At 49.4% G+C, this 26,501-nt stretch overlaps 1 protein-coding gene across 6 annotated transcripts; it reads left to right on the top strand.

Annotated features, from left to right (window-relative positions):
* Positions 1–3,107: 3,107 nt before the first annotated feature.
* Positions 3,108–25,297, top strand: mpp3a (MAGUK p55 scaffold protein 3a). Of its 6 annotated transcripts, none has more exons than XM_072704973.1 (21): positions 3,109–3,278; positions 9,148–9,213; positions 11,170–11,227; positions 11,809–11,927; positions 12,086–12,163; positions 13,581–13,661; positions 13,866–14,003; positions 14,320–14,401; positions 14,962–15,047; positions 15,341–15,415; positions 15,516–15,712; positions 16,259–16,323; positions 17,009–17,032; positions 18,226–18,267; positions 19,468–19,533; positions 20,521–20,670; positions 21,208–21,288; positions 21,893–21,986; positions 22,502–22,610; positions 23,796–23,924; positions 24,006–25,297. In XM_072704973.1, the coding sequence occupies exons 3-21, from the start codon at positions 11,191–11,193 to the stop codon at positions 24,183–24,185; spliced, it is 1,833 nt and encodes a 610-aa protein (XP_072561074.1). In that variant the 5' UTR covers positions 3,109–3,278; positions 9,148–9,213; positions 11,170–11,190; the 3' UTR covers positions 24,186–25,297. The 6 variants fall into 6 exon arrangements, with proteins under 6 accessions (XP_072561073.1, XP_072561074.1, XP_072561072.1 ...); XM_072704971.1 differs by having other exon boundaries at positions 3,110–3,278; positions 17,006–17,032; XM_072704972.1 differs by lacking the exon at positions 9,148–9,213 and having other exon boundaries at positions 3,108–3,278; positions 17,006–17,032.
* The last annotated feature ends 1,204 nt before the right edge of the window (positions 25,298–26,501 follow it).

Below are 26,501 nucleotides of genomic sequence, written 5' to 3'. Positions count from 1 at the left end.
ACCACACCCGCAGATAACGATTTCTGGAATATTAAAGTCAAAGGTTGGCTAATAATATCCCTCATCTCTTTCAAGACTAAAGGTAAGATGCCATCAGGCCCCTGCGATTTATTTATTTTGAGTTTAGCTAGGCTTAGTATCACATCAACCTCAGTTATACATATATTGGTCATAGACGATGCTGTATTCGTATTAATTGGTGGTAAATTACTTGTGTTCTCTATTGTGAACACCCTTGAAAAATAATCATTAAACTCGTTTACCATATCAATTTCGTTATCAATTATAAGGCCCTTACTATCCTGCAAATTAGTGATTTCAGCTTTTAGTACTCTCTTAGAGTTAAAATATTGGAAGAAACCTTTACTGTCATGCTTAGCCTCCAATGCAATTTTTCTTTCTACATCCCTCTTTGATAGCCTAATGTCATTTTTTAACTCTGCCTGTAGACTTAGATACTCCTGCTTGATTTTGAAATCATTAGTTATTTTCCAGTTGTGTTCTCTGCCTCGTGTCTGTAGGCTCTGGGATAGGCTCTGGGATAGGCTCTGGGATAGGCGCTGGGATAGGCGCTGGGATAGGCTCGGGATAGGCTCTGGGATAGGCTCTGGGATAGGCGCTGGGATAGGCTCGGGATAGGCTCTGGGATAGGCTCGGGATCCCCCTTGACTCTGAAAAGGACAAGCAGTTACACAAGATGGATGGATCATCTGATCAGAGGTACATCGCCCGAACCCATTGAGCCAAACACAACCCCCCTTATGTTATCAGACTTGGCAAGACGCTGCCCTTTCTGCTTCAGTGGAGAATTGAGACAATTAATCTGATCACCCAAAGACCAGATCTTTGCATATCAGACGACAAGACTCCTCCGAGAACCTCTGCCAGCGGCTAATGCATGCTGGAGCAGACGGGGCATATCAATGTCCCCTAGCAGCCGTACAGAAGACGCGGCCCCTGGGTTGGGTCATGTTGTTATGAGGTCTAATTATCTCCATTCAGTCCTGGGGGGGGGCTTTCTGAGCGGTTGCCTAGGAGATCAGTCCAGTTTCTTTCATATGCTTTTATCAATGTACTTCAGAGTTCCATAGCCGAATGGGCCTGTATGCTGCACCAAGGTCTCTGAAGTTAAAACTGAGCTTAGCTGTTTTATTTTTATTAACCTAGTTGTCTGTCTCTGTTGTAGCGGCACTGAGCTCGTCGCATTTTTGGCGGCGGTTTGGGTAAAATCCTTCATCTGAATTCTAGAAATCCATGTCACACTTCCTGGCCAAAAATGTATGACACATACTTAAATACCCACTGAAGCCTGCAGAGATATTCTTATACCTTTGGCTGGCAGGATGGGTGATTAATTAGTGCATTTTATATTGCCCACCGTTTCAAGTCCGTAGCTATCAGCGCACGGGCTTAAGCTGATCCTGAGATCGCTTTCGAGGGGTAAGAAGTGAAGTAATCTGCACGGCGGGTGGATCGGGCCGCCCGGGTGACGGCATGACTGTCATCTCATGTCTCTCCTCTGATAGGTGGGATTAGGCTCTATCGTTTGTCGGGGGAAGTTCCTGGTCATCCCGTTGCGAAGTTGCTTTCGGGAAACAGATGGTGGGTGAGATTGCGCGGCGCTGGGATGGAGCGCGGGAAGCGGGCCGCTCACACCGCAGGGCCGCGAGGTCCGACAGATGGCCGATCTGTTTTAAGGCCCGGCGCCTTAGCGTGCTGGGGACACGGACGGCCGCGGCGCCGACCCCTCCGCTGAGGCGACCTGCCGCGATTGCCGTCTTCTCCAAAGTCGTCTTAAGTCAAGTCGGGGTGGGTCAGCCGGAGGTTTCCCTCGCCGGCACGCAGATGCGCCAAACGGGGCCTTTTCAGGTAACACACCCTTTCATCCTGCCAGATACCCTCTTTATCGACAATCTTGGCAGCGTTTTAGGAGGTAACGAGCTCTCCAGGGAGCTGCTGAAGGCTCTGTATACACACACACACATATATATATATATATATATATATATATAGTCAGGTTTTAATCCGATTTGCCAAACTAGATAGATTTCTGGGCTGATGAATAATAATAGATTCCTGTTGCCTCGTATGAACCCATTGATGCACAGTAACCTATTTAGAAAGATGGGAGACGACGTCTATGACACTAAGGGTATATCTGCTCTCTGCACTGGGAAATGGTGAGCAGATGTTTGTGATTCAATTATGGAGACACCCCCACCCCCCAGCTCAGCCTTTGTTCAGATTCCTGTAGGGGCCCCTTGATCTGGTGAGCATCCTCTGCCCTGGCAGGTACCTGCAGGCTGGATGATGAGCATCCTGCCAGGCGACTGGCCGCTCGCGGCGGCTCCATCCGCCCATAGTGTGCGACGCATTTGTTTGTGTTCAGTCAGTAGCCCCACCCACATAGCACCTCACTCCCACGCTCACACACACACATTCTCCAATCAGGCGAGTGCCAGACTCTGCGTGGTCGCACTCTTTGATCCAGAACCCCAGGGAAATCATCCCAAGTGCCCCCCCCCCCCCGACATGCTGACGGCTCTCTCTGGATCCGACTCCCCTCCTGTTTTCTCATTGTGCTTCATGTGTCAGATACGGGAGGAACAATGACAGCAATAACAAAGACAGAAATTGGGGTGGGAGGGGGCGGGGGCGGGGGAGAGCTGGTGTCACGCTGTCTGAATGCCCCCCGGTTAAAATTAATTAACCCAAAAAGGGGCACCGGCCAAAAGGAATGACAAGGACATTGAGGCACGTTTGGGGGGCTTATGGGATGGCAATTTGTGTGTGTGTGTGTGTGTGTTTGTGAGGGGGGGCAACAACTCAGCTGAACCCAAAGACCAAACTGAGAGCTTCGGTATGCTAAATAGAACACTGAATGGGGGGATGCTGAGACTGCAGAAAGAGAGAGAGAGAGAGAGAGAGAGAGAGAGAAACAAAGAGGGAATGAGCGAGGGAGTGGAGAAGGGAGGGGAGAGAGAGAGAGAGAGATAGGATGAGAGAGGGGGAACGGGGGGGAGAAACGGGAGGGGAGATAGAGAGAGAGGGAACGAGTGAGAGAGTGGAAAAGGGAGGGGAGTCAGAGAGTGAGAGAGAGCGAGAGAGAGAGAGGGAATGAGCAAGGGAGTGGAAAAGGGAGGGGAGACAGAGAGAGAGAGGGAGGAGAGGAGCGAGCGGCAGTGGCAGCAGCACTCGTTCGGCAGCCAGAGGAGCACCGAGGAGCCCAGGCGGAGGAGTGGAGAGGAGAGTGTCTCCACACAAGCCAGGGAGCAGAGGTAAGGGGCGGGGGCTCCGGCACGCGGGACGGCTGTCAGTGGAGGGGGGGGGTGTTTTGCCAGCAGGGGGCCTTCTCTCCCTCTAGTGCTTTCCAGTTTGCGGGTGTGCGTCACAGACTGGCCGGCAGTGGGAAGGGGGGGGGGGTGCTGGGGAGTATATACTGGTGCATTATCAGCTTGATGGGGGGGGGGGGGGGGTTACGCTCTGGGGAATAGCCTCCCCACCCTGAGTTGTGTGATGTACATGACGTCCCGAATTCTGGGACGCCTAGATCTCTGGAGCCGTGCCTCCTTTTTGGACCCTCAGGCCGGACTAACTGCCCCCCCCCCCGCCCACAGCCCCCCCGTGACGTGTTGGCAGCTGGGTAGTACGGGAGGCTGCGCCCAGCGTGAATGTGTGTGCAGATTTATCCCGCGTCGATATTTTCTGAAGTCCTGAGCCTGCACAGAGAGTCTGCACCAAAGCAAGGGCTTTCCCATACTGCCCCCTACTGAGGGGCACGTCGGAGGCCTGCTGCTCTGATTGGTGACTCTGCGGGGGGTCAGGCGGTTCACATGGAGCTCCTGTCATCTTTAAAGCCCATGACCACAAACATCACACCAGCTCTGTCACGCTTCTGCCACGGATCATTTTGTGTTATTATTGTATTACCTTACGTGTTGTTCTGTAGATGGCTTGTTTTTTGAACAGTATAGCTTGAAAACCTTTTTTTCAACATGACATTGTCAGATACTTCTCTAGCAAAATGCATTTCCTTAACATCTCTGTCAAACTGTTTGGTTCACACAGGCCTGGGGGTCTCCTGGCGGCGGGGGGGGGGGGGGGGGGGGATCTATCTCCTTGGGTCCTTGGGTCAGTCTTGGCTGTTGTTAGATGTCAGTCGGCCAAACACCTGCACTCCCTGTGCACCTGTGCTTGGTGGGTCAGTCGTCGTGTTTGCCCCGTCATGTACTGTAAGAAGGCAAGACCTCTTCCCATCTGCCATCATTGACCTTTGACCCTATGTGTTGTCTGGTTGGGTTCCGGAAAACCACGTGATGGAATATCCCACGGTTTGAAAGCCTTTCTTGGGTTTCTGCAGCTTTGGCTGACCGCCCAGGGCATTTTGATGACTATAAATGAAGTCCCTGGTTTGAATGACATCATTACTGCCTGCCCTATTGGACTTCAGGTGGGTAGATGGAGATCTCCTCTGTCAGGCCCCATGTGGTCTTGCATTGCGATGGTCATGTCATCTGTCAGGTCTGAGTGATGGTATCGAGGGCGGGGCGGGTTGGGGGCGTGCCTCTTTGGGGGCCCCTGATTGGGCGAAGCGGGGTGACGCTGAAAATGGAGTCAGCGGTCGCCATGGTGCCTGGACCCTGAGAACAGAACCTGCAGTTACAATCAAGCGCTTGAGGTTCAGTCTGGGTTGAATGGCGATGTGGGCGACACCCAGCTTGAGCCGGTGATGTGTTCAGCTGGTGTGCAGTGGACAGACACGACGGAATTAGTCATCGGCTCGCGTGTAGCGATTTTTAGAATCGTAACGGTGACGGTTGTATGCACTCACATACTGTGAGGGAAAACCTCACACGGGCCAGCGATACATGGATTTTTCTTCGGTCATGTGACGTCAAGGGTCGATAACGATTGGTGGGCCGCGTGTATTTGTATGTGGGTGGGACCCACTTAAGACGGATTCGTAATGCTTTCCTCTCTTTACGCTTCTGAATTGCAGCTGTCTCATAATGGCATCTGTGAATTTCTGAAGGCCGTAACTGTTGGCTTTTGTTTCATCAGTTCCCCGGTGACCTCGCACGTCCTTTCAGGATTTCGCAGTGTTACCGTGTCACACATCTCAAAAGCCTCACCGCAATACTAAAATCAAAAAAGCATGTACACGTTTAATTGCACAGGTACATTAATCACATTGCTGGCTTTTCAGGGGGCGGTTCTTTGACAGCCTCGGAAAACGAGGCGTAGGTGTAAATTTGTCTTCCTGAGGGCAAGTGGGAATTTTATGAGTGTTACTGCCACAAAACGTGAGACACTGACATCCCATAAAATGGGAGGCAGTCTATTAATCGATCGTGAGAGCAGCCACTGGTTGATGTTGTGTGTGTGTGTGTGTGTGTGTGTGTGTATTATGTTTATATTACATTGTGTGGACCAAATGTCCCCCACAATGTGATAAAAAGCTATTATTTTGACTTTGTGAGGACCATTTTTTAGGTCCCCACAAAGATCTGTGAATGCAGTAAAAAAACTAAAAATAGCAAAAGTCTCGAATTTGTTTAGTTACTTGTGGTTAAGGTTATGGCTGTGTAGGGGTTACGGTTGTCATGCTGTGATTAGAGTTTTCCCTATAGAAATCAATGGAGAGTCCCCACAAAGATATAATTACAAACCTGCGTGTGTGTGTGTGTGTCCCGTTCTGCCACTCTGAGAAGCAGATTGACCATAAGCTTGCTCCATTAAACAAAGAGGGCAGAGACAGCAGGTCTTCACCTGGGGAGGTCTCGACCCTGTTTAGAGAGTGGGTGTGGCATCCCTTCTTCCTGGGGGCGGGGCCCTATCGGCACGGTGCCGCAGCATTAGCTCTGTCTCACGCTGTCTGCAGCAAAAACCAGGAGGAAAAAAAATACATCATAAGCTGGAAAACAACAGAGCGTTACGTCAAGGTGACTGGGGATGGTTCGTTAGTCATCGCTCGTTATCAGCCGTGTGATGTGTCCCCATTCTGCTGTCAATCTCCTTCCCCATGGCTTTGCTGGGATTTAATCGTCCTTTATACCAGTTTTGCTTAACCTGGTCCTTGGGGATTGTCACATTTTTGCTCCCTCCCAGCTCCCGGTAACTTTATGCTTTTAAATAGTCACCCATCCTCCCCCCCCCCCCCCACAATCCCCTGCTGGCACAACACTTATCTGGTGACCTCACTGCTGTGCCTCCCAGCAGAGCCCTCCTGGTGATGTCGTTACTTTAGGGGGCGGGGTTTCTGTGTGGATTAGTCTCCCCATTGGTGGCCGCCTGGGGCCTGTCCGATCTGCTGTGCCTCACAGCTTCTACCCGCTTGTAATGAATTCACAGCTGACAGATACGTGCTAATCCTTTTGCAAATGATGCTGCTTCTAATTTAGACTAATCTGACATTGTAATTAGACAAATTAAGTCCAATTAGTTTATCATGTCCTTTGTATATTAGCGCAATCCCTTTTACTGCATGTGTGCATCGGTCATTTTCATTCCATTGTGTGTCTAGTAATTTTATATCTGTGCGATAAAGATGGGTGGCTGCTCTAGCCTAGAAATAGCTGCATTGTTTTTAATGAGGTTTTGGACCACTGTTCATGCAGTGTCAGGTATCAGGCTGTGTAGGGACAGCTAGAGCACAGGACGACCCGAAAATAATCAACATTGCCAGAGTAAATGCTGAAATAGCGGCACGCTAGCGGTTCTTGGCTGCCTAGGTCGACGAATCTTTGCTGGTCCTCAGTCACTTGGGGCTCCGCGACCTTTGAACCCAGTGTCGTGAGGCCAGCCCTTTTCCCAGCATGTGTCAGGCAGCTGCCTCTCTCTCCCCCTAACCCTAACCCCCCTAACCCTAACCCCAAGCTCCAGTAGCGACTGTCATTACCCGACGTGATGCCCTGGAGGTAAAGCTGCCCATAGACGCCCTTGTTTACACTGTGCGTTCAGGAAATGCTGGGTAATGGAGGGGATACTCGCGTCCTCTTCGCAGAATTCCTTAGCTGCCGCCCTTCGCTCAAAGAGGGAATCGCTAGTCACGCTGCTCATTACATGCTTTTCATGACATAGACCAGGTTGTTAAATTTTCATCACCTCCCTTCCTCTCTCCTACTTTCTTGATGTACAGGAGTAGCAGTGGAGGCCACAGGCTTTATCAGGTTGCTCACGTCTCCAATCACACAGTTCCAATGCTGGGAAGCAGGACCCCCCCCCCCCCACCTTCACGCTATTTATTTGACATGACGGGTGTTTTGATAGCTGAGCCGGTAGCTCTTCTGTAAATCGCCGGAAGGCCAACCGATTGAGATTAGTCTCTTCGGACTCTATCAGACTCCTCCGATTTAGAATCTCCAGATTCGGATCATATCCGAGGACAATTCCGACATCTCTGCTAAATTAGCTTTTACGTGCAGGTTTCCCGGTGGGGCAGCAGAGAATACGGAAGCAGAACATAAAGCAAGGGAAAGTGACTTGGGGGGGAAAAGCGCAGGCAATTGGAATTAGGTACCACTGTGATTCTGACAAACAGATTTGTCCGGCTTATGTCACATGATTTGATTTCGTGACTGATGACTGACCGTGGCTCCTGTCTTCAGGGAGAGCCAACATGTCAGTAAGACATCAATGCCGTTGACTCTGTTTGATCCCGATGATTCCGCAAAACCTCCCCGAAAGGAAAAGGTGCAGAGGACAGGGAGGACACACTGTTAGTGTTGCAGTGTTGGCTGTTTTCTGGCCACTTGGGCACGCCCACGATCGCGGGTCAAGGGTACGCAGTGCTGAACGTAAGTTTTGCAGGGTGCAGATCGCAGGCGGATGACGCAGCTGGCTTTTCCTTGCACCTCGTCAAGACCTGGTGGTGGAAAACTTCGGCATGGTGTCATGCTTCCGTCTCTTGCCACAGGGGGCCTCACTTCCTGTCTACACCCCCCCAGGTGAGCCCATCTATCCAGAGCAACGAGCTGCTGTCCCCAGCCTACTTAATCAGACCTGCGGCATCCGGCGTCGCATTTTAGGGGGGGAGAAAGTAGTCGCCGTCCGTTCCAGGTTTGGTGGGGATTCTCACGTGCGACCCCATCCCCCCCTTCCCCGGATCTGAGGGTGGGCCTGAAATGCCGTGCCGGGTGTCAGCTCTCCCATCCAGTGATGATTAGAAGTGGCATTATTCATGAGATGACTGTCATTGCCGCACATGCAAATACCGCCGCAGTTGTGGGACGCCAAGGTCTGTGGGAAAGCCACCAACTAATGGCAGCATCGCAGTGTTACGTCTGAGTCCAAATTACCTGCGACAAACTCAAGGAGAATCTTCAGTGTCACATTCCTCAGCCATAACGAGGTGTTTGATTTCTGCCGTATCCGACGGTAATGGACTGTACCAAAACAACTTGCTGTTTCTTAGTGTTCTTTTCTTTTTGTTTGGGATGTTTGGGATCTTTCTTAAAGGTGTAGTCACCCATCCATCCATCCATCCACCTATCTATGCTCAAATCTATCTTCCTTAAAGTTGAAGTCACGTTTCATGCATCAATGACAAAAAAACTGAACTAATATTCATATCCTGTATATGTAAATGATTCGGCCGATTCGGCCGTACCTTCTGTGATGCATTAGTATGGCCCCTCCCCCTCCTGCTGATCTGGGGTCTCCCTGAATCACCACAGCCTTGAATCCAGGGTCACACCGTCTGACTTTACCGGCGGCGAATTCTGTCAGGGATCGGCGTTTCTGCCAGAGCTGCTCGATGCGGCCGCCTCAGTGAGAATGACAGCTGTCACGGCGCCCATCCATCATCGCCGACAGCTTCCCCAGCGCGGGATCTCAGTTTCTTTTACAGTTCATGTGTGTCTGTATTCTTTGTATACCTCTGTGATTTAATGGGGAGGGAGCCTTTCCAGGAAGCGGGTTCTGTGTGAATTGGAGTGGAAAGGAAGCCCCCCCCCCCCCATATAGCCACTCCCTTTGTCTTGAGATGGGCATATCCTGTGAGCAGACTGTTGCAGGAGATTCTGTCCCCCCCTCACCCTGCTATCTATCCAACTACCCTAAGGGGGGCTGAGATGAAGAGGGGGGGGCGATACCTTCTCTTACCCACAATGCCTCACTAGCTGCAGCCTTATCTTGTGCTTCCTGCAGGTCGGCCCTCCCCATGATGTCCGGATCTTCTGCCATCGTATAAAAGCACACTAACCCTGATACCAGGTATGCCTGTTCTAATTAATTTGCTACTAATTAGTTATAGGATTAGGTTCCGTATCACGCCGTTGTTTCATTGACAGATGCAACGGCTGTAATCATTACCCTAACAGTGACATTGATTTTTGGCCCTAACTCTGTGTGTGTATCACACGTGACCTGTTTCTCCTTGTGAGGTTTATTGGTCTGTTTTTTTTAATTTTTTTAAACCCCTCTCTCATAGCTGGTGATTGTCACTGGGGGGCGGGGTCAGTTATACTCATCAAATGTTACCGGGGTGTCTCCTGTCATGACATACCGCTCTCCTTGCACCTGCTTGATTGTGATTTGTCTGCACATGTGTCAAGCTGTTTAGTCTTTCTTTGAGTCTTAGTTACTGCTGAGGACATGCAGCTGTCTTTGAGTGGGGAGGGGGTTGGGGGGGGGCTATTCAGCCTGTAAGAAGGGGAAGCCTCAGCTCTGAGTTTCTGTTTTACAGATTCATAAAGGCATCAAAATTATTTGCTTCATGTATGCATCTGAGGCTCATTCCCCTCCCCCTGGTTCACCAATCTTCCAGATTCACAGTTCACTGCCCCTTCCTCCCAGTAGAAGAGCTTTGCCGGCCTCAGGTTACCAGTTCCGATGCTTATTTATCGCATACACAATCACAAACAGTAATTCTGTGTAGCGTAATGTTTTTTCTACCTGCTTCCTGCATTGTGCTTGAAAGTAAATATGTAATACAAAGAAAATCAAAATAGTATTAAAAGATAAGAATAGAATAACAAAAAATGATTGCAAACTAGACAATAAAAATAGAGAGCAGGACATAGGTAGACCCCCCCTCCCCAAACCTGATGTATCTGAAGCTGGGGATTAACCTGTCACAGAGAGAGCCCTGAAGCTGGGGTTTAATCTGACCCAGCGATAGCCCGAAGCTGGGGATTAACCCACCACAGCGAGAGCCCAAAACTGACAATTAACCCACTGCAGTGAGAGCCTGAAGCTGGGGATTAACCGGCCACAGAGAGAGCCCGAAGCTGGGGTTTAATCTGTCCCAGTGAGAGACCAAAACTGGGGATTAACCCATCGCAGAGAGAGCTCGAAGCTGGGGATTAACCGGCCGAAGAGAGAGACCGAAATTGGGGATTAACCCGCCCCAGAGAATGACCAAAACTGGGGACTAACCAGGCCCAGGTAGACCCTGAAGCTGGGGATTAACCTGCCCCAGAGAGAGCATGAAGCTGGGGATTAACCGACCCCAGGGAGAGACCGAAGCTGGGGATTAACCCACCCAGCGAAAGCCCTCAGCCGGCTGTGACCTGTGTTCCTGGGATCGTCTCCGCAGTGCTGGACAGCTGCCTGTGGACTGGCTGCCACTTTTCAGCTGGGAGCTGAATTGCTGGAGATTCTACCAGTTTCTTATATTTTTACCTTATTTTTTCTCTCCCTGACTGCATGGCTATGCGGATGTGCGAAAGCCTGACTGAGCTCCCAAAACTACCGAGAGGAGGGGGAGTCACAGTGATGAATTACACCTGCAGAGGACTCCCCCACCCCCATCTGTGACTCGGCTCTGCAGGCATGGGCGGGGGGGGGGGGGGGGGGGGGGGGAGTCACGCTCGGCGGGAACACTGTCATCTGGTCTCCAGGTGGGCTGCAGTGCTGTAATTGGGCTCATAGCACAGGTAGTGTGGATAAGAGAGAGAGAGAGAGAGGAGGGAGGATGAGGAGTGTGAGAGAAGAAGAGGTAGAAGGGTGACATGGGAAAGTAAAAGGGTGAGAGAGTGAGGTGGGAAAGTGAAAGAAGGAGAGGCGGGAGAGAGAGAGAGTGAGAGAGAGATGTGAAGGGAGAGAGATGTGAAGGGAGAGAGATGTGAAGGGAGAGAGATGTGAAGGGAGAGAGATGTGAAGGGAGAGACGGCGGGCAGCTGTCAGGCCCCCTAATGTGGTCCCACATGAATGTCTCCTCACACCCAGGTTCCCCTACGTGGGTGTCCCATGAGAGAAGCCATGCCCGTCCTAACAGCAGGCATAGGTAAGCACCCCGCAGCCCGCCACCGACGGGGGGGGGGGGGTCGGCGTGAGACTGCAGTGCAGCTCTGGAAAGCCGTGTGAAGCGGCTCCCCGAGACGTGCTGCAGAAAGCCACCCCCCCACGGCACCACCCGGATGCGGGTCGGTCCCCTGCCTCTCTGGAGCATGGGGCTGGTTCATACGACGATTCTAACCCCGGTTATGTTCTGACCATATGCTGATTAGGCAGTTTGCACGTCTTCCCCATGTTTTCTCCGTTTTGTTTGCACAATTACTCTGTTTGATGTCTCTGAATCTCCTACAGAGTGTGATTGTGTCCTCTGATGGCTCTACAATCAGCTGCCAGGGACTGCCACCCCCCCCCCCAAAGAAAAAAAAATCCCATAGTAAATAGGCAGTTAGTTTCTTTGTTACTGATGCATGAATTGTGACTTCACCAATAAGGAAGATGGATAGATAGATAGATAGATAGATAGATAGATAGAGTGAGTGAGTTCTGGTCCATAACTGGTTCTCAGGGTGCTGTGTGTGTGTGTGTGTGTGTGTGTGTGTGTATGTGTGTGCGCCTGTCTGCCTCGTTCAGGGCTACACGAAACGTTGGCCCTTCTGACCTCCCAGCTGCGTCCAGACGCCAACCACAAGGAGGACATGGTCTTCCTGAAGGACGTCTTCAGCGAGAAGAGCCTGGGATACCTGATGAAGGTACGTATGTGTCCGCAGTGTTTCCCCCGACACAGAAACACAAACAAAGCAGACAGACACAGCTGATTTACCCGTCAGCCATGCGACTTGGCGTGCGTGTGGGCGGAGGAAGCCTCCATGAAGACCTCACGCCTTCCCCACCTCCTGTCTCGGCACAGATCCACGAGAGGCTGCGTCTGTATGAGTGCCAGTGTCCCGCCCCCGTCCTGCACAGTGCCTCGTCTCTTGTGGAGGATGTGAGTAGGACCACATGGGCATGTATGGTTTATACCCTGACGGCTGCTCTGCCATCTTTCAGTTAGGGGCCTTGTTTGCGTGAAGCTGGTATTTGTTTTTCTTTATGCTGGTTGGCATTGCATCTCCTATCTATGCTGCTCCCTGGACGGAGAGATTGATGTCTGGTATTGGTGACTTGATTGGGGATTGATGGATGGATGGATGGATGGATGGATGGATAGATGGATGGGGGTGAATGGCTAGAATGAGAGACCGGTGAGTGGGTGAAAGGGACGATGGCTGAATGGATGGATTGATAGATTGATTGGTTGATGGATGTAAGGATTGGTGGACAGAAGAGGGATCGATTGACGATTGATAGGATTGATGGATAAGGGGGGGGGGGGGGGTTGCTAGTTCAGTGGGGGATTGCTGCCTAGATGGAAGAAGGTATGATGGAATGGGGGATTGGTGGATGGATGGAGGATTTGATGACTGGATGGGGGGATTGATGGTTGAATGGAGGATCAATGTCTGGATGGATGGGGTATTGATGGCTGGATGGATGGATGGATTGATATCTGGATGGAGGGATCGATGGCTGGATGGATGTATTTTGGTCATCACAGCTTTTTCCTGGCACCGGCATTTAGAGCTGTGTGTTTACACCTTGTAACCTGAAGCCCTTCCACCGACAGATATTGATGCCGGGGGGGTGGTGGTGGTGGTGGTGGGGGGGTTCAGTGTGTAACAGTGAGTAGACATACAATCAATTGGCTCCCTTTGCTGTAAGAGTGACGCGAAAATGCAGATACCCAGCAGCACCCGGAGTGAACAGCGACCCCTGCAGGAAGGGAAGGGATTCAGTCCCTGGGGAATCTTGAGGGACGCATCTTCAGGGCTGCAGTTTCTCATTTTGTTGCATGTGGTTGCAGTGATATTGCTAAGAAAACTGCGCGTAGGGGGGTGTTAAAATGGAATCTCCCAGCACCCTCTCGCTCTGCATGTGTGCTGGTGCCCACTTTCTGCTACATTTGCAATTCTAGTCTCTCTCCCACCCCCGCCCAGTCTCATTCGGCTTCCCCACTGAAAAGGTGCACAGTGTTCCCTGGTGGGTAGATATTTGGGTGGGGGGGGGGGGGAGTTGGAGTGATGAAATTGCTCCTGCGATGTTGCTGCACGTCCTGCTGGGTGATGTTCACAGCTGCAGAACATCATCAGCCACATCCATCTGCCTCTGTTGGGGCTGATTTTGTCCTTACCGATTTTGAAACCAAACATACACCCTTAGGTGGGGGCCAGAGCGCAGGCTTTGGGTCTCCCTTCAGCGTTCGTTCCCCTTTGCTTGATGCCAAGATGGGCTGGGCTTTCTCATGGCAAACGCTCAACAGCGCCCCCCGGAGGCCTGTATGTTATGTGGGATGCTCTGATTGACAGGTGGCGGAGGAGCTGCAGGGCAAATCGATGAGCAGCAACGAGAAGGAGCTTCTGCGTCTGCTGATGTCACCGCACTTCAAGGTACCTGCATGCCTTCACGTCTCTGGAGGTCATTGTTCTTTGCGTGAGGGTCCCTTAGCCATCAGCCCGAGTCAGCCTGGGTGGCCATAATCATCATAGCTATTATGGAACTCTATCACAGATTCGCTGCACCTGTCCTTGCCGACCCCACCGACTGACCGTCGCTGTTGTTTCCCCCCTTGCCCCTCCCTCCCGGCCCACCAGGCGGTCCTCTTTGCGCATGACACCGTCGCACAGAAGAACTTCGACCCCGTGCTGCCGCCACTGCCTGACGACCTGGAGGACGAGCTGGAGGAGGCGACAGTGAAGATCGTGCGCCTGGTGAAGAACAAGGAGCCGCTGGTGAGAGGGTCTCCACTAGGGGGCAGTGTGGAGAGGGTGCCTTTAATGGCCAAATCTCTTGCCGCGCGCTGAACTTACATAAGACGCTGGTAAAGTGTGACTTATATATTCAATTAAACATGTAGCTGTAATAGCTAATTAAGGAACGCACTGAGGCACCAAGGGGCTTAATTTAAATAAGACAACATGGCAAGGCCAAGGAGCAAGTGAGAAGGGCCTAATATATATCCGGCTGGCTGAGATGGACCTTCCCGTGCAGGGAGAGTGCAGTATAATCTCTATTGATCTCTGGGGTAATTACTCCTGTTCTTGGCAGGGGGCGACCATCCGGCGAGATGAGACCACAGGGGCTGTTGTCGTCGCTCGGATCATGAGGGGCGGGGCTGCTGACCGGAGTGGTGAGTAGTCCCAATCCCCCCCACCCCCACCCCCCACCAACCCAGCCTGGTCCATGACACTCTGAGATGTATGTTTCATGTTGGGCAGAGAGGCTACATGAGATGTTCACACACAGATGGAGCACAAAGACAGCTTGGAAATGTGGGACAGGGGGGCACGTGAAAGAATAAGGGAAGCGGCCGGCGAATAGAGAAAGGTGGGGGCGTGGCTACGGTGAGGCGGGGCTGCTCCGTTTGTGGCTCCGTTGCTGCACAGAGCAGAAGAATTTAGGAACGGCTGCAGGGACCGTGAGCTGGGTGTTGCTGACGTCGTGCTTTCGGCTTGGCGCACTGCAGCCGGTGATCGTCCAATTTCACGCAGCCTGATGGATGGCTTTAATCGCAGGGCCCTCATCTCCTCAGCTCCTCCTGGAAACTGGTTAGATGTAGCTGCAGGCTGAGGAGGTGCTGAAAGCTCGTGAGGCTGCCCTGGGTTTGGGAAACACCTCTGAGATGTACCTTAGAGGGTCCTGGTCTAGCAGCCCTGTGGCCATACTTACACCCGCTTCTGCTCTGCTCAGGTCTTGTGCATGTTGGTGACGAGCTCCGGGAAGTCAACGGCATCTGCATCGCGCACAAAAGGCCCGATGAGATCAGCCATCTGCTGGTATGGAGCTGAGAGTCCTCGCTTTGTTATAAATATCATGTTTATTATCTTTTAATTGCTCTGACTTATGGGAAGCACAACCACACAATTCTGTCCTACCCCGTATGGTTGAATTATTAATTTTATATAGGATCCTTAAAGTATGCAATTTCTTTTTTTTTTTAAACAACCACGCAGTTTCCTTTTAGAATCACAAAAGGTGCTGAGGATTGTGGGAGTTCCAGGGTATGGAGGCAACGAACCGTGACTGGGTCCTTGTGTGAATAGCTCGTTTGTTCCTCTCTGTGTTCTAGTCCCAGTCTCAGGGTTCCATCACTCTCAAAATAATCCCAGCCGTGAAAGAGGAGGACCGGTTGAAAGAAAGCAAGGTGAGAGAACCACACGCCGAAAAATGGGGATGGGATGCGTGCCCACTTGAGTTTGAGTTGACTGTTCCCTTGGCATTCTGGGATGCCCCCCCCCCTCCAGGTGTACATGAAGGCTCTGTTTGACTATAACCCCTCGGAGGACAAGGCCACACCCTGCCAGGAGGCCGGCCTGCCTTTCAAGCGCGGGGACATCCTGCAGGTGGTGAGCCATGATGACCCCACCTGGTGGCAGGCCAAGAGGGTGGGGGACAGCAACCTCCGGGCAGGCCTCATCCCCTCCAAGAGCTTCCAGGAGAGGTAGGCCTGCCCCACCCACTGATTAGCCAATCAGACCTGTTTGACGGCATCCGCTTTCAAATGAGCGAATCAAGAGCTGAACTCTCCATGGAAATGAAAGATCCATTACTTTTGCTAATTAGCATGTGACGGTTTGGCGTTCTTCACATAACAATGTCTACCCCTACGTAACTCTTACTGTGCCTGCAACACAAGGTGATCTCGCCAGGTTCTCAGCCCAGGACCCCATCCACATTCTCATCCATCAGAAAATGACCTATTCTAGGTGGCCTGAGGGACACGCATGAATCACGATGTCTCTAACCCTACCCCCTGCTACAGAAGTCGCCCCCTTGGTGCCCGTTGTCTGAAGCGTTGTCATGGCGCTCTCTGATGTTATCTGTCCCCCGCGGTCAACCTTGCTTGAGTCAGACGTAATTACAGCGCACAGTTCATTGTTGGAAAACAGTCTTTTTCTGTAACCTCTTCCCTGCTAATATTCTGTGGTGTGTCTCTCATGTACCCCCGACCCCCCCCCCCCCCCCCCCCACTCCTCTCTCTTCTCAGACGGCTGGCATACAGGGTTAAAATGGGCACCATGCCCCATCTGAGGTCCCCTGGACGACCACTCTGTAAGTTACACACCGGTGCTTTCAGAAGCTGTTTGGAAATGTAACTTACCTTACGGTACCCCTGCCTCATTATCTGAACGATACATAAACGATATAAGGTAGTGTTTCTAAACCCCACCCCCCCCCCCCCCCCAGACAGACCACATTTTTGCTCCCTCCCTGTACATAAACAGTCAAGAACACCTGCTAGTGGTGTGTTGGGAGTTGGCAGCCTGGGTTGAGAAATGCTAATATAAGACTGTACTTGTTTATCTGTGTCACTGCATGGCATGGAGCTGTAGCCCTGCTGGATCCCATAATCAAACATCCCCTGTCAGCGCTATAATCCCGTCACGCTTAGAGTAATCGCTATTGATATTATTTTGACCAGTTGGCTGAAGTATGGACTGGCCACTGCCCTGCTGATTTGGGGGAGGGGCGCAGTGTCTGATGTGCGATAAACGTTGGGGTTAATCTGGGGCCAGTCGGCTTAGGATGATAAGTGTACAAACAAAAGCATCTGAGAGGCACACTGCCCCTTTTCAAATGACGGTCCTTGCGCATTGTTCTGCGTGCCCCCCCCCCCCTCCACAGTGACACTGGTGTCCTGAAAGGGGCTCCGCTTCTGCTTAGATGGGCAGCCTTGTGTCCACAACACCACGTTCAGGCCTTTACAGCCATGTGCTCTCTTTTGCCCTCATAGCAGCAGACGACCAGGGCTGTGAGAAAGGTAGGTGAGCGATCGAAAATGCCTGTCGGATTGCAGACCCAAAGCCCCCCCCCCCCTCCTCACATACCACCCTTATGAAATTCAGTCTGCTGGGTGTTTTTACCCGGTGGTCCTGCAGGTCTGCTCTCTGAGCACGTTGACAGTTAACCCCGTGGCGTATTCAGCTGGCCATTTAGCTGCTCCGGCTAGCCTGCGTGTCGACGTGCGCATCCTCGGAGGATGCACAATGTTTCCACGCTTGGGGCGGGAGCTCGTGTGCGGCGCGGCGTAGCTTAAAATAACATGGGCGCCGTCGTTTCTCGACACCCTACATTGGTGATATTCTACTTCCCGTTTTCCCCACTGGGAAGACAACTAAAGTGTCATGTAATTTAAGCGTGAAGGGCCTGTCTCTGCCACGCCTGTTTCCCCTGGGGAGTGGGAGGGGAGGGGTCCTCCTGAGAATAATCCAACCAGCTGTTGGGCTACGTGAGCAGAATAGAGATTCTCGTGGTTGCTAAGCCTCCCCTCCCCTCCCCTCCTCTCATCTCTCCTCTCCTCCCAGCAGGATTTTCGTATCGTGTCTGAGGTTCCACTTCACCACAGCCAATCTCTGATGTCCAGTCCGCCTCTCTGTGGTCTTCTCTTATCATGTTTTTCCATCTCTCCTTCTCCATCTTCGTCGTCTCCGGTCTCCCACCTCAATCGATCCGTCAAGTTTTATACATCTCGCATCTTCACGAGGATGCTAATGCGGAATGATCGGTGGCTGGTTTTTCTGTAAGGAATCGAAATGTGTAAAGCTGCCTAAAATTTAAGCCCAAATCCTCTGAACGATGGCGACAGAGAATAAGACTTCCGATATCTGGAGAATCACAGACCGGGGAAGACCATGTGAAAGTCTGACTGTCGTGGTTTATCATCTCAAAATTTTTCCAAGTCCTACATATACAAAGGGGGGGTGCGGTGGACTCACCCCAGGGTTGTAGGTTCGTATCCTGCCTCCTTTTAGCGAGAGGCTACTTTTGTTTAACGTCTTTGAAGGTTACAATTTGTTTATCATGTCTGCCACAAAGGGTATAGCCCCCAGCATTTTTTCACGTCCCTGCTCCCCGCCTTACCACCCGCCTTGCTCTGTTGCCTGCAGCCTCCTCCCCCGTCTCCTACCTTCCTCTCACCCCCCCCCCCCTTTCTCCCTGCTTACCTCCCTACAGAGGACTCAGACTGTGAGGGGTATGTCAATGGACATTACATAGGTGAGAGACCGCATGCCTTCTCTGCTTCCTCGCTAGCCTGCAGGCTAACCGCTCGCGTGTGGCCGCCTGCTGTTCCCCAGCCAACCAGTAGGGGGTGCTGCTGGATCGCACGAATGGAAAGAAAAACTGCTTCACTAGCAGCCCTGAGAAACAGGGACAGGGGCGTCTTTTGCTACTTACAGCCTCACCTGACATAGTTGTTCTTCAGCTTAACCACCAAAAGTAATGGTTTGGGATGTGCAGTCTTTGATTCCCACAGATTTAAGTAAAAATTATGCTCATTATGTAAAGTGGGTGTATAAAACTAAGATTCACATTTTCTTTAAAGATGGCAGCCATTTCCATAGCCTTTGATTTAAATCTGTATCAGGATTCCTTCACTCGACCAGAAGTCAGATTAAACCAAACAATTTCTAGCTTTCAAAAAACCGTAATGGTCAAAAATCCATGATTGATTGCAGCATGTGTTTCAACGGTGCACAGGGATGACTTTATTTCCTAAGTATAAAACCATCCCTAATTTTTTTCCATATCAGATTATATTCCAAAATATGCATGCAACCCTTCCCGGGCAAACTGTCCTTCTTGCCTGGTCTGAAGCCTTCCTTCCCCTGACATACTTAGTTCCATTTGATAGCTGATCTGAAAAAAACACAGGTCGATATAAACAAGGCTGGATTTGAGAAGACCTGCCACCAGGTGTCACTGGCGAGCTCCTAACATCTAATCTCCTAATTGATTTTAACTGTCTGGGGGACATAATTGCCGTGTGCCATGTGGGTCCCCCCCTTCACCACCCTCCCCATGCTTTACCACACCAGGCAGGGCAGCGTAAGTGCGCCCCCTACCAGCTATGTTTATATCACTCAGGGCCGCCTTGCTCGTGCTGTCTGCAGGCTTCTGCCCCCCTTGCCTCCCTGCCCCCCTCCCCTGCTTTGGATGGGCTGCCCCCCCTGAGCCGCGCACGGCCGCCTGCCGCTTGATTCCTCGTTTGGACTAAAGCCAGGTGGTGTAAATCAGTGTCTCCCAACCAGGCCCTCGGGGGGAGCGAATCATTGGGGGACTCCCAGACAGTCTCCATTTTTGCTAGGGAGCTGGGAGGAAGCAAAAATGTGGACTGTCTGGGGGCCCCTGAGGACCCCCTCCCCCCAAGGACCGGGTTAGGAAACACTGGTATAAATGGTCTAACACCAGTTACAGTTTCTCCTAAGTGTAAGCCCGTTGCGCCCTCCTGTGGCCAAGCCTTTTCCTGGGAGTTTTACACAGGTACTGTCCCAGTTCCTTCCAGTACACTGAAACCCGCCTTCATTAACTATTAAAGTGCCTTATTCTGCCTGTACATTTTGCATCGACATGAGGAAAAAATGCCTTAAATACTAAGAATATAAATGTATTAGAAACCATTTTCTAGTGGACCTAATGAGGCCACAGTTTCTTTTCATAGAACGCTGTCCCAATAGTAAGATTCCAGATGTACTGACATCAACAGTAGCTCAGTCTTACTGCCAGTAATGTTGTTTAGTTTATTGTCAGAGTATTATTGCTCAGAAAGTTTTGATTGTCCTGTAATATCTGAGGTGAGCCCTGCAAGTGAAGATGTATGTGCTGGACGCCTTAAATTCATTGGCCCAACTAGTATCAGCCACTGTTCATTGTTACATGCTGTGAGATGTGCAATTTCTACACACGATTAGATGTGCAATTTCTACACACGATTAGAGGTGCAATTTCTGGTCAGGTATATGTTTTTATATCTGCTTTACTTACAGTCACATGCAATTTTAGGTCATCTGAGTTTTATGCAAAAATGTTCTTAGGTTAGAAGGAAAAATGATTGGTTCAGAGAGGTAACCAATCAGATTATAGAGGAGGTGGGTTAAAGCAACTAGACGAGGCAGGATCAACCAAACAGATGTCTTGGTCCTGCCTCCTCTAGTTACTTGGACTTACCTGCTGTACAATTTGATTGGTTATCTATCTGAACCAATCATTTTTCATTCTGCCCTCAGAACATTTTTGTGTAGGTGAAACTCCCACAAGAGCAATTTTAAGGTATTATGCTTGCCTGGCAAATTGACACCTTTGTTGTTATTGACCTTTGACCTTCCCAGATAATGTATTCTACAATGTCTTAGGGACCTTATAATGAGACCTAAGTGGAAGGAAGGAAGTGAACAGGATAACTTTGCCTGTGTGTTACATGTGCACCTTATTGTGTAGATTCAGTTTTCTGGACCTCTTTTTCCACATCAGCTGGCCTGAGAAGGAGTTTCCGTCTCAGCCGCAAAGGACGTCAGGACACTCCTGAGGAGACCCCACCCGAGTCAGAATTCTTGACCTACGAGGAGGTGACACGATACCAGCAGCGTCCTGGTGAACGGCCCCGTCTAGTGGTGATGATTGGTAATGCTGCTGTCGCCTCGTAACCTCACCCTTCTCTTAGATCTACTTAACAAATAACTGTCTTGATATTTCTCATTGGTGGCGCTCATTGTGCCCAAGATTATTGGCCATGATTAGTTAGATTGCTCTAAATAGATCCGTCTGATTAGGCATTGAGAAATTAGAGATGTCCCTGTTCAGTGCAACCAAAGAGTAAGGACTATAAGATATTTAACTAATCTATCCAGCTCACATATTCTTCAATCCTAAGTAAAAACATCAGACTATGACAAATCTATGGCGAATATTTATCTTCTAAGTGGTAATAAACTATTTGTTCTTATCTCCCATTAAACTCTCTTAGTTAATAAACAGCCATGATTTGGAGGTGGTCTTGCTGCTGTAACGCTGCAGGCCCAGTGGCCAGCAGGGGGCGCCTCATCTGACCAGCCTGTCAGAATGGGAATGAGCATAACAAATGATAACCAGATTAATCAAATTTTGCTCAGGGCTCCGCAAAGGTTTGTGCACCTGATACATTATCCTGTCACACCACAGGCTCCTTGGGAGCACGGATTAATGAACTGAAGCAGAGGGTGATAGCAGAAAACCCCCATCGCTACGGAGTGGCAGTTCCTCGTGAGTCCCACCCCTCCCCATGCTTCCCTACCCCTTCACATCCCAGGCTCCTGTTACTAGTCTTCCACCCATGGATGACACTTAAGGGTCCATAACAACTGCCCGTGTAGCTGGCAATGGGGTTAGTCTATGCTTTCCACTCCTGAGAGTTTTACTTACAGAAAAATGCTCTTAGGGCAGAAGGACAAATGATTGGTTCAGAGAGAGAACCAATCAGATTGTAGAGGAGGTGGATCCAAGCAACTAGAGGAGGCAGGACCAAGACATCTAGTTGATCTAGAGCAGGGGAACCTCTTCATCAGCCAATAATAAAACAGTGATTCTCAACTCCAGTCCTGGAGACCCACTGCTAATGGCTGATTGAGAGGTCATCCCAAAAACCCGCACTCTCCATGGAACAGGTTCCCCACCCCTGGTCTAGATACTTAGACCCAATCTTATTGGTTATCTCTCTGAACCAATCATTTTTCCTTCTGCCCTCAGAACATTTTTCTGCAAGTAAAATTCCGGTAAACATGTTTTTCTGTGAACTAAGTGTGTTCCTTGCTGTTGCGATGAATTGGGTCATAGTTCCAAAGCTCCACACTTGATTTCTCTTCTGCAGACACCACAAGGCCCAAGAAGACTCACGAGAAGGATGGAGTGGAATACCACTTTGTTTCTAAACAGGCGTTTGATGCAGACGCCCAAAACAACAAGTAAGCTGTTATTTTCCAAATGTTATAATTTCCCCTGGTATGGTTTGATAATGTGTTTTGTAGACACACCAGAAAAAAAACAATAAGCACCTACATTTACAGCACTTATTGGCCATCTTTTCAAAGAAGGATCTATCGGTGAGGCTAACTACTATCTGTTATTCATGTCTTTTTATACCTTTATGGTATCTTTATACCGCAAGGTTAAAGAAAAGAGAGGTGTGATTCTAGGATTTTTTTTATGGTGGGGAGCATAAGAGAGGCCATAATTCACAGAGAGGGGCTAACCTTATCATTAACCAATGATATGTTTCATATCAATGAGTGACAGGGGAGGGGGCGCTCTGGTGGCCAATCAGCTTTGAGATGGGGCTGATTCCCCTGTGGCTCCGCCTCTGTAGACACACCTGAGAAAGGGATAATGCCAGTGCTGAACATCTTCGGCCCTTGATAAAACCACAGGGTGCTCTGTTAGGCTGGGGGGTGCTTTGCTGAATGATATCATGTCGGTCCAGGTTCATTGAGTATGGAGAATACAAGGAGAACCTTTATGGGACCAGCCTGGAGGCCATTCGCTCTGTTCAGGCCAAGAATAAGCTCTGTATCGCGGATGTGCAGCCGGAGGTAAGTGTCCGCCACACAGCAACCAACCCCCACCCCCCCCATTCAGAGTCTGTAGCCGTAGGCCTGCGGCATGGAACACTACTCTCGCACGTAGATATGAAGCTTCTCTTTGCACTTCACCATGCGGTTGCCTGATACTCTGCCTGTTTAAAAATGAGCTAATCATCAGCGCTAAAACCTGAGGACATAATCGCAACTGTTGGCCCGCTCTGTGTTGCATGTGTGTATATGTATAGATGGGGGGGGGTCTTAAATCTGTTATGCCTTAATTTGCTCCCCTGTTCTGTCACTGCACACTGCTGCCTCTGGTGGTGACGGGTAGTGTCAGCAGCACTAACGCTAATGAGCCCGGCCAGCTGCACTGGAGGGAAAACAGCAGAGGTGCTTCAGCCACAGCTTCTTCTCCTCTACTATGTTTCAGACCTTCCTAGCTTTTAAACAGAAATGTATCCCCATGACTTTTTTTCCTGTTTATCCATCGATCACCTTGTGGCCCTATCACCTTTGCTTTTCCTGAGCCTTTATGTCATCGGTGTGACGTCCTCATTGGGTAAATAGCATGGAGACTAACTCCTGCCCCGTGATATTTAACCATTCGCTCTCCCAGCATAATAACAGCTGCGATAATAAATCACACCATTTCTTTCCTGTCCTGAGGCTGACGAGGAACAGGGGACTCTGCGAGATGAATAAGCATGATGGATTCTCCCTTCGCCAGTGTCGGTGCAGACGATTGTAACTGACAAGCAATAAAATTTACATTTAATGACATACGGTACAGTCACCAGATGTTATTCATTGATATAGTTGCAGGCATAACTATGCAAATTAATTGGATTTGTAACTGCGCTGATTGCACACTACTCCCAACTAGTGGTGGTGATTGGTATTACAACTGGACCTCCATGGGTCATTAACCATTCATTCACTATGCCGACAAATATTAAAGTCATGCGTCAGCCCGATGATTTTATAATTTGAGCTCAGTCATAGATTAATGGTGTGCTTCTGAGAGGGAAGAAAAAACAATTTAGTGCCAGCTTATGATGTCTATCATGCCAGTACGGAGTTCACTTCAAATAACCATCTGAGAGACTGATACAACTAAAACGGCCAAAACACTGACGCGCATTAAACAGAAAACACTTCTTGTCTTGGTAGTTCTCTGTTTTCTTTGACCCATAGGCTTTGAAGACCTTGCGCACAGCGGAGTTCAAGCCCTATGTGATCTTTGTAAAGCCCCGTATCCCCGAAAGCCAGCCACGTCACACTTCTGGTACCTCACCAGCAGGGGGCGAGCAATACCGCATCACGGTAAGACTCCCAGGGAAATGCTCAGTGGTTAATGAAACTGTGCTCCAGTCGCATCCGCTAATGCGGTCTCCGCCTTCTCAGGATGAAGACCTGGAGGAGATGCGGCAGTCTGGAGCGCAGATGGACCAACAGTATGGCCACTGGGTTGACCGAGTCCTGGTCAAGGAGGACATGGCCAGTGCATGTGCGGAGCTGCGCGGAATCCTGGAGCGGCTAGAGAGAGAGCCCTCCTGGGTGCCAGTCAGCTGGTTGCGCACTTAACATCTCGCCCAGCTTCAGGCCTCTGGCCCCTGGTACCCTCTCCAGAACCCTTCAGTGCCAGCTGCCTTTTGTCCTCTTCCCTCCTGCCCTCCTTTCTTTGAACTCATCTTCACCGACAGTGGAAAGGACAGGCTAAAAATTCGAACCCTGATGTGGAAGTTGGGAACGGCATGCCAGAACCACAGAGAACTCATCCCTGTGCCCCGGACACTCTACTCCACACATTCTTCGTTTTGCCCTCTACACATTTAAATCCTTTAAAAGTCCCAGCACTTCTGGGTCCACAGAAATCAGTTTTTCGGGGGAGGGGCAGGACCCCAATGTTGACATCATTGATAGACAATGTCACTATGAACCTGCTTATGGTTCCTACATAAATAATTAGGACAGCATGGAACAGCAGGTTTGGATTATAGGACTGACATTTTTTGGACAAAAGACCCATAGGTTCATCATGGTATATTTTTCTTAATTTCGTTATTTATTAACTGGAATGTCAGCTGCATTTAGACTGCTTTTATTCAACTAGAATTGGGAAGCTGCCTTTGACTGCAGCAAGACCCTGATTCGAACCAAGACTGGATATCTTGTTGGTTTGACATGGAAGGCTGAGCGGTCCTTGGAAAATTTCCATAACCTTTAGTGGTAGCTGACAGCCATCTCTGTCTCTGAAGTCCCCATGAACATTTAAAAGAAACTGTTTTAACCACGCGGTGCTTCCATACGTCTTTCCATCACCTTATGGCCACAAGGGGATCCAGTGTGAAATTTGCTGCGCAGTGAAATGCGTTCCAGAGCGAACCCTACAGCAGAAACAAATCCAAAGGCTTCCACTGCAAAAACGATGTGTGGACATTGAAATATATGACAAAATATAATCCATTGTAATTACAAAACAGAAATCACATAACATGAGATGCCTTGAATGCGGTTTACAATATGTTGTCTTATACTGGTCTCTTAATTGTGAAACCGTGGCCTATTGTACTTGGGAAAAAATGAAGGTTAATCTAGTTCAACAAGATAGACGATAATAGCTGCACGAGTATCAGGATGATGCAAATATCAGTTTGTTTGCATTTCAAATACAATTAAACTTTTGGTGAAACCTTGTGGTGATTATGTGTGAAGCTAGTATGTATTTGTGTGATTTATTTACCAATTTAAGTATCCACTAACTGTAATAGTTTGCTGTACCTCTCATTCCAAGTCTGTTGTTACCATGGACACATTCAGATGCATGACACTTTTTGATGGCGTGCTCCTGAATTGTTGCCCATATAAGGTCAACCATTATCATATAAGGCGAGGTACCACAAAATGTTGCGGCAGTTGTAAGATGCGTCTGGTGTATAGTGACAGGTGTTGTGGTCTACGGGGACTCATTCAGTCTGCATCTCTGTGCTACATATTTTTTTGTTTATTTATTTATTTATTTGGCATGAAGATTTATCTGTAATTGTAAAGAGGGGCAGTTGAAACGATGACTTCAAATCCACCAGAAAGTGAAATGACAATGTGTACACAAGAGAAAATGTCTTCATACTCGGTGCTTGTAATTAAGATTAAATCACATAACATGACAGGGTGTAAGGTGAGATGACACCTACGGGAATTTGCATAAAATCGTAACTTTCGTTACAGAACTAAGATTGCTTAAGAATGCAAATTACACAACAAAAGAATTTGGAGAAAAAAAGCATAATTCTGCCATTTATTATCTTTTGGAAAAAACTGATTACTTAGGACTAGAAGGGGATGATTGCACAGATTCGGACTTATAATGTACTTAAGTATTTTTTTAATTTGCTCAAAAATATAAGTGAAAGCCTAAGTGGAAAACATCACTTCATACCATTTGTTTTTGTATAGCTGAGTTAATTTTTTTTTTTAGTTAAAAATCAACTATTACCATACCATACATTTTACATCTGAAAAGTGATTGTACAACAGTCTAGGTACACAATGGTCTTTGGTTAATTTGTATTGGAGAGTTGATTAATTTCGGAATTCTTGGGTCAACTCTGCTCCCACAGCTCGATTTCCGTATTCTTGGGTAGACTCTGCTCCTGTTGCTCGATTTCCATATTCTTTGGTCGACTCTGCTCCTGTTGCTCGAATTCAGTATTCTTGAGTCGACTCTGGTCCTGTTGCTCGATTTCCATATTCTTGGGTCGTCCTTTCTCCCACGGCTTGATTTCCATATTCTTTGGTCGACTCTGCTCCTGTTGCTCGAATTCAGTATTCTTGGGTAGACTCTACTCCCACAGCTTGATTTACATATTCTTAGGTTAACTCTGCTCCCACAGCTCCTCT

The sequence above is a fragment of the Paramormyrops kingsleyae genome, chromosome 22 (assembly GCF_048594095.1).
Source record: "Paramormyrops kingsleyae isolate MSU_618 chromosome 22, PKINGS_0.4, whole genome shotgun sequence".
Classification (NCBI taxonomy): Eukaryota; Metazoa; Chordata; class Actinopteri; order Osteoglossiformes; family Mormyridae; genus Paramormyrops; species Paramormyrops kingsleyae.
The sequence above is the reverse complement of the archived record's forward strand: the minus strand, read 5'-3'. Positions and strand labels throughout refer to the sequence as shown.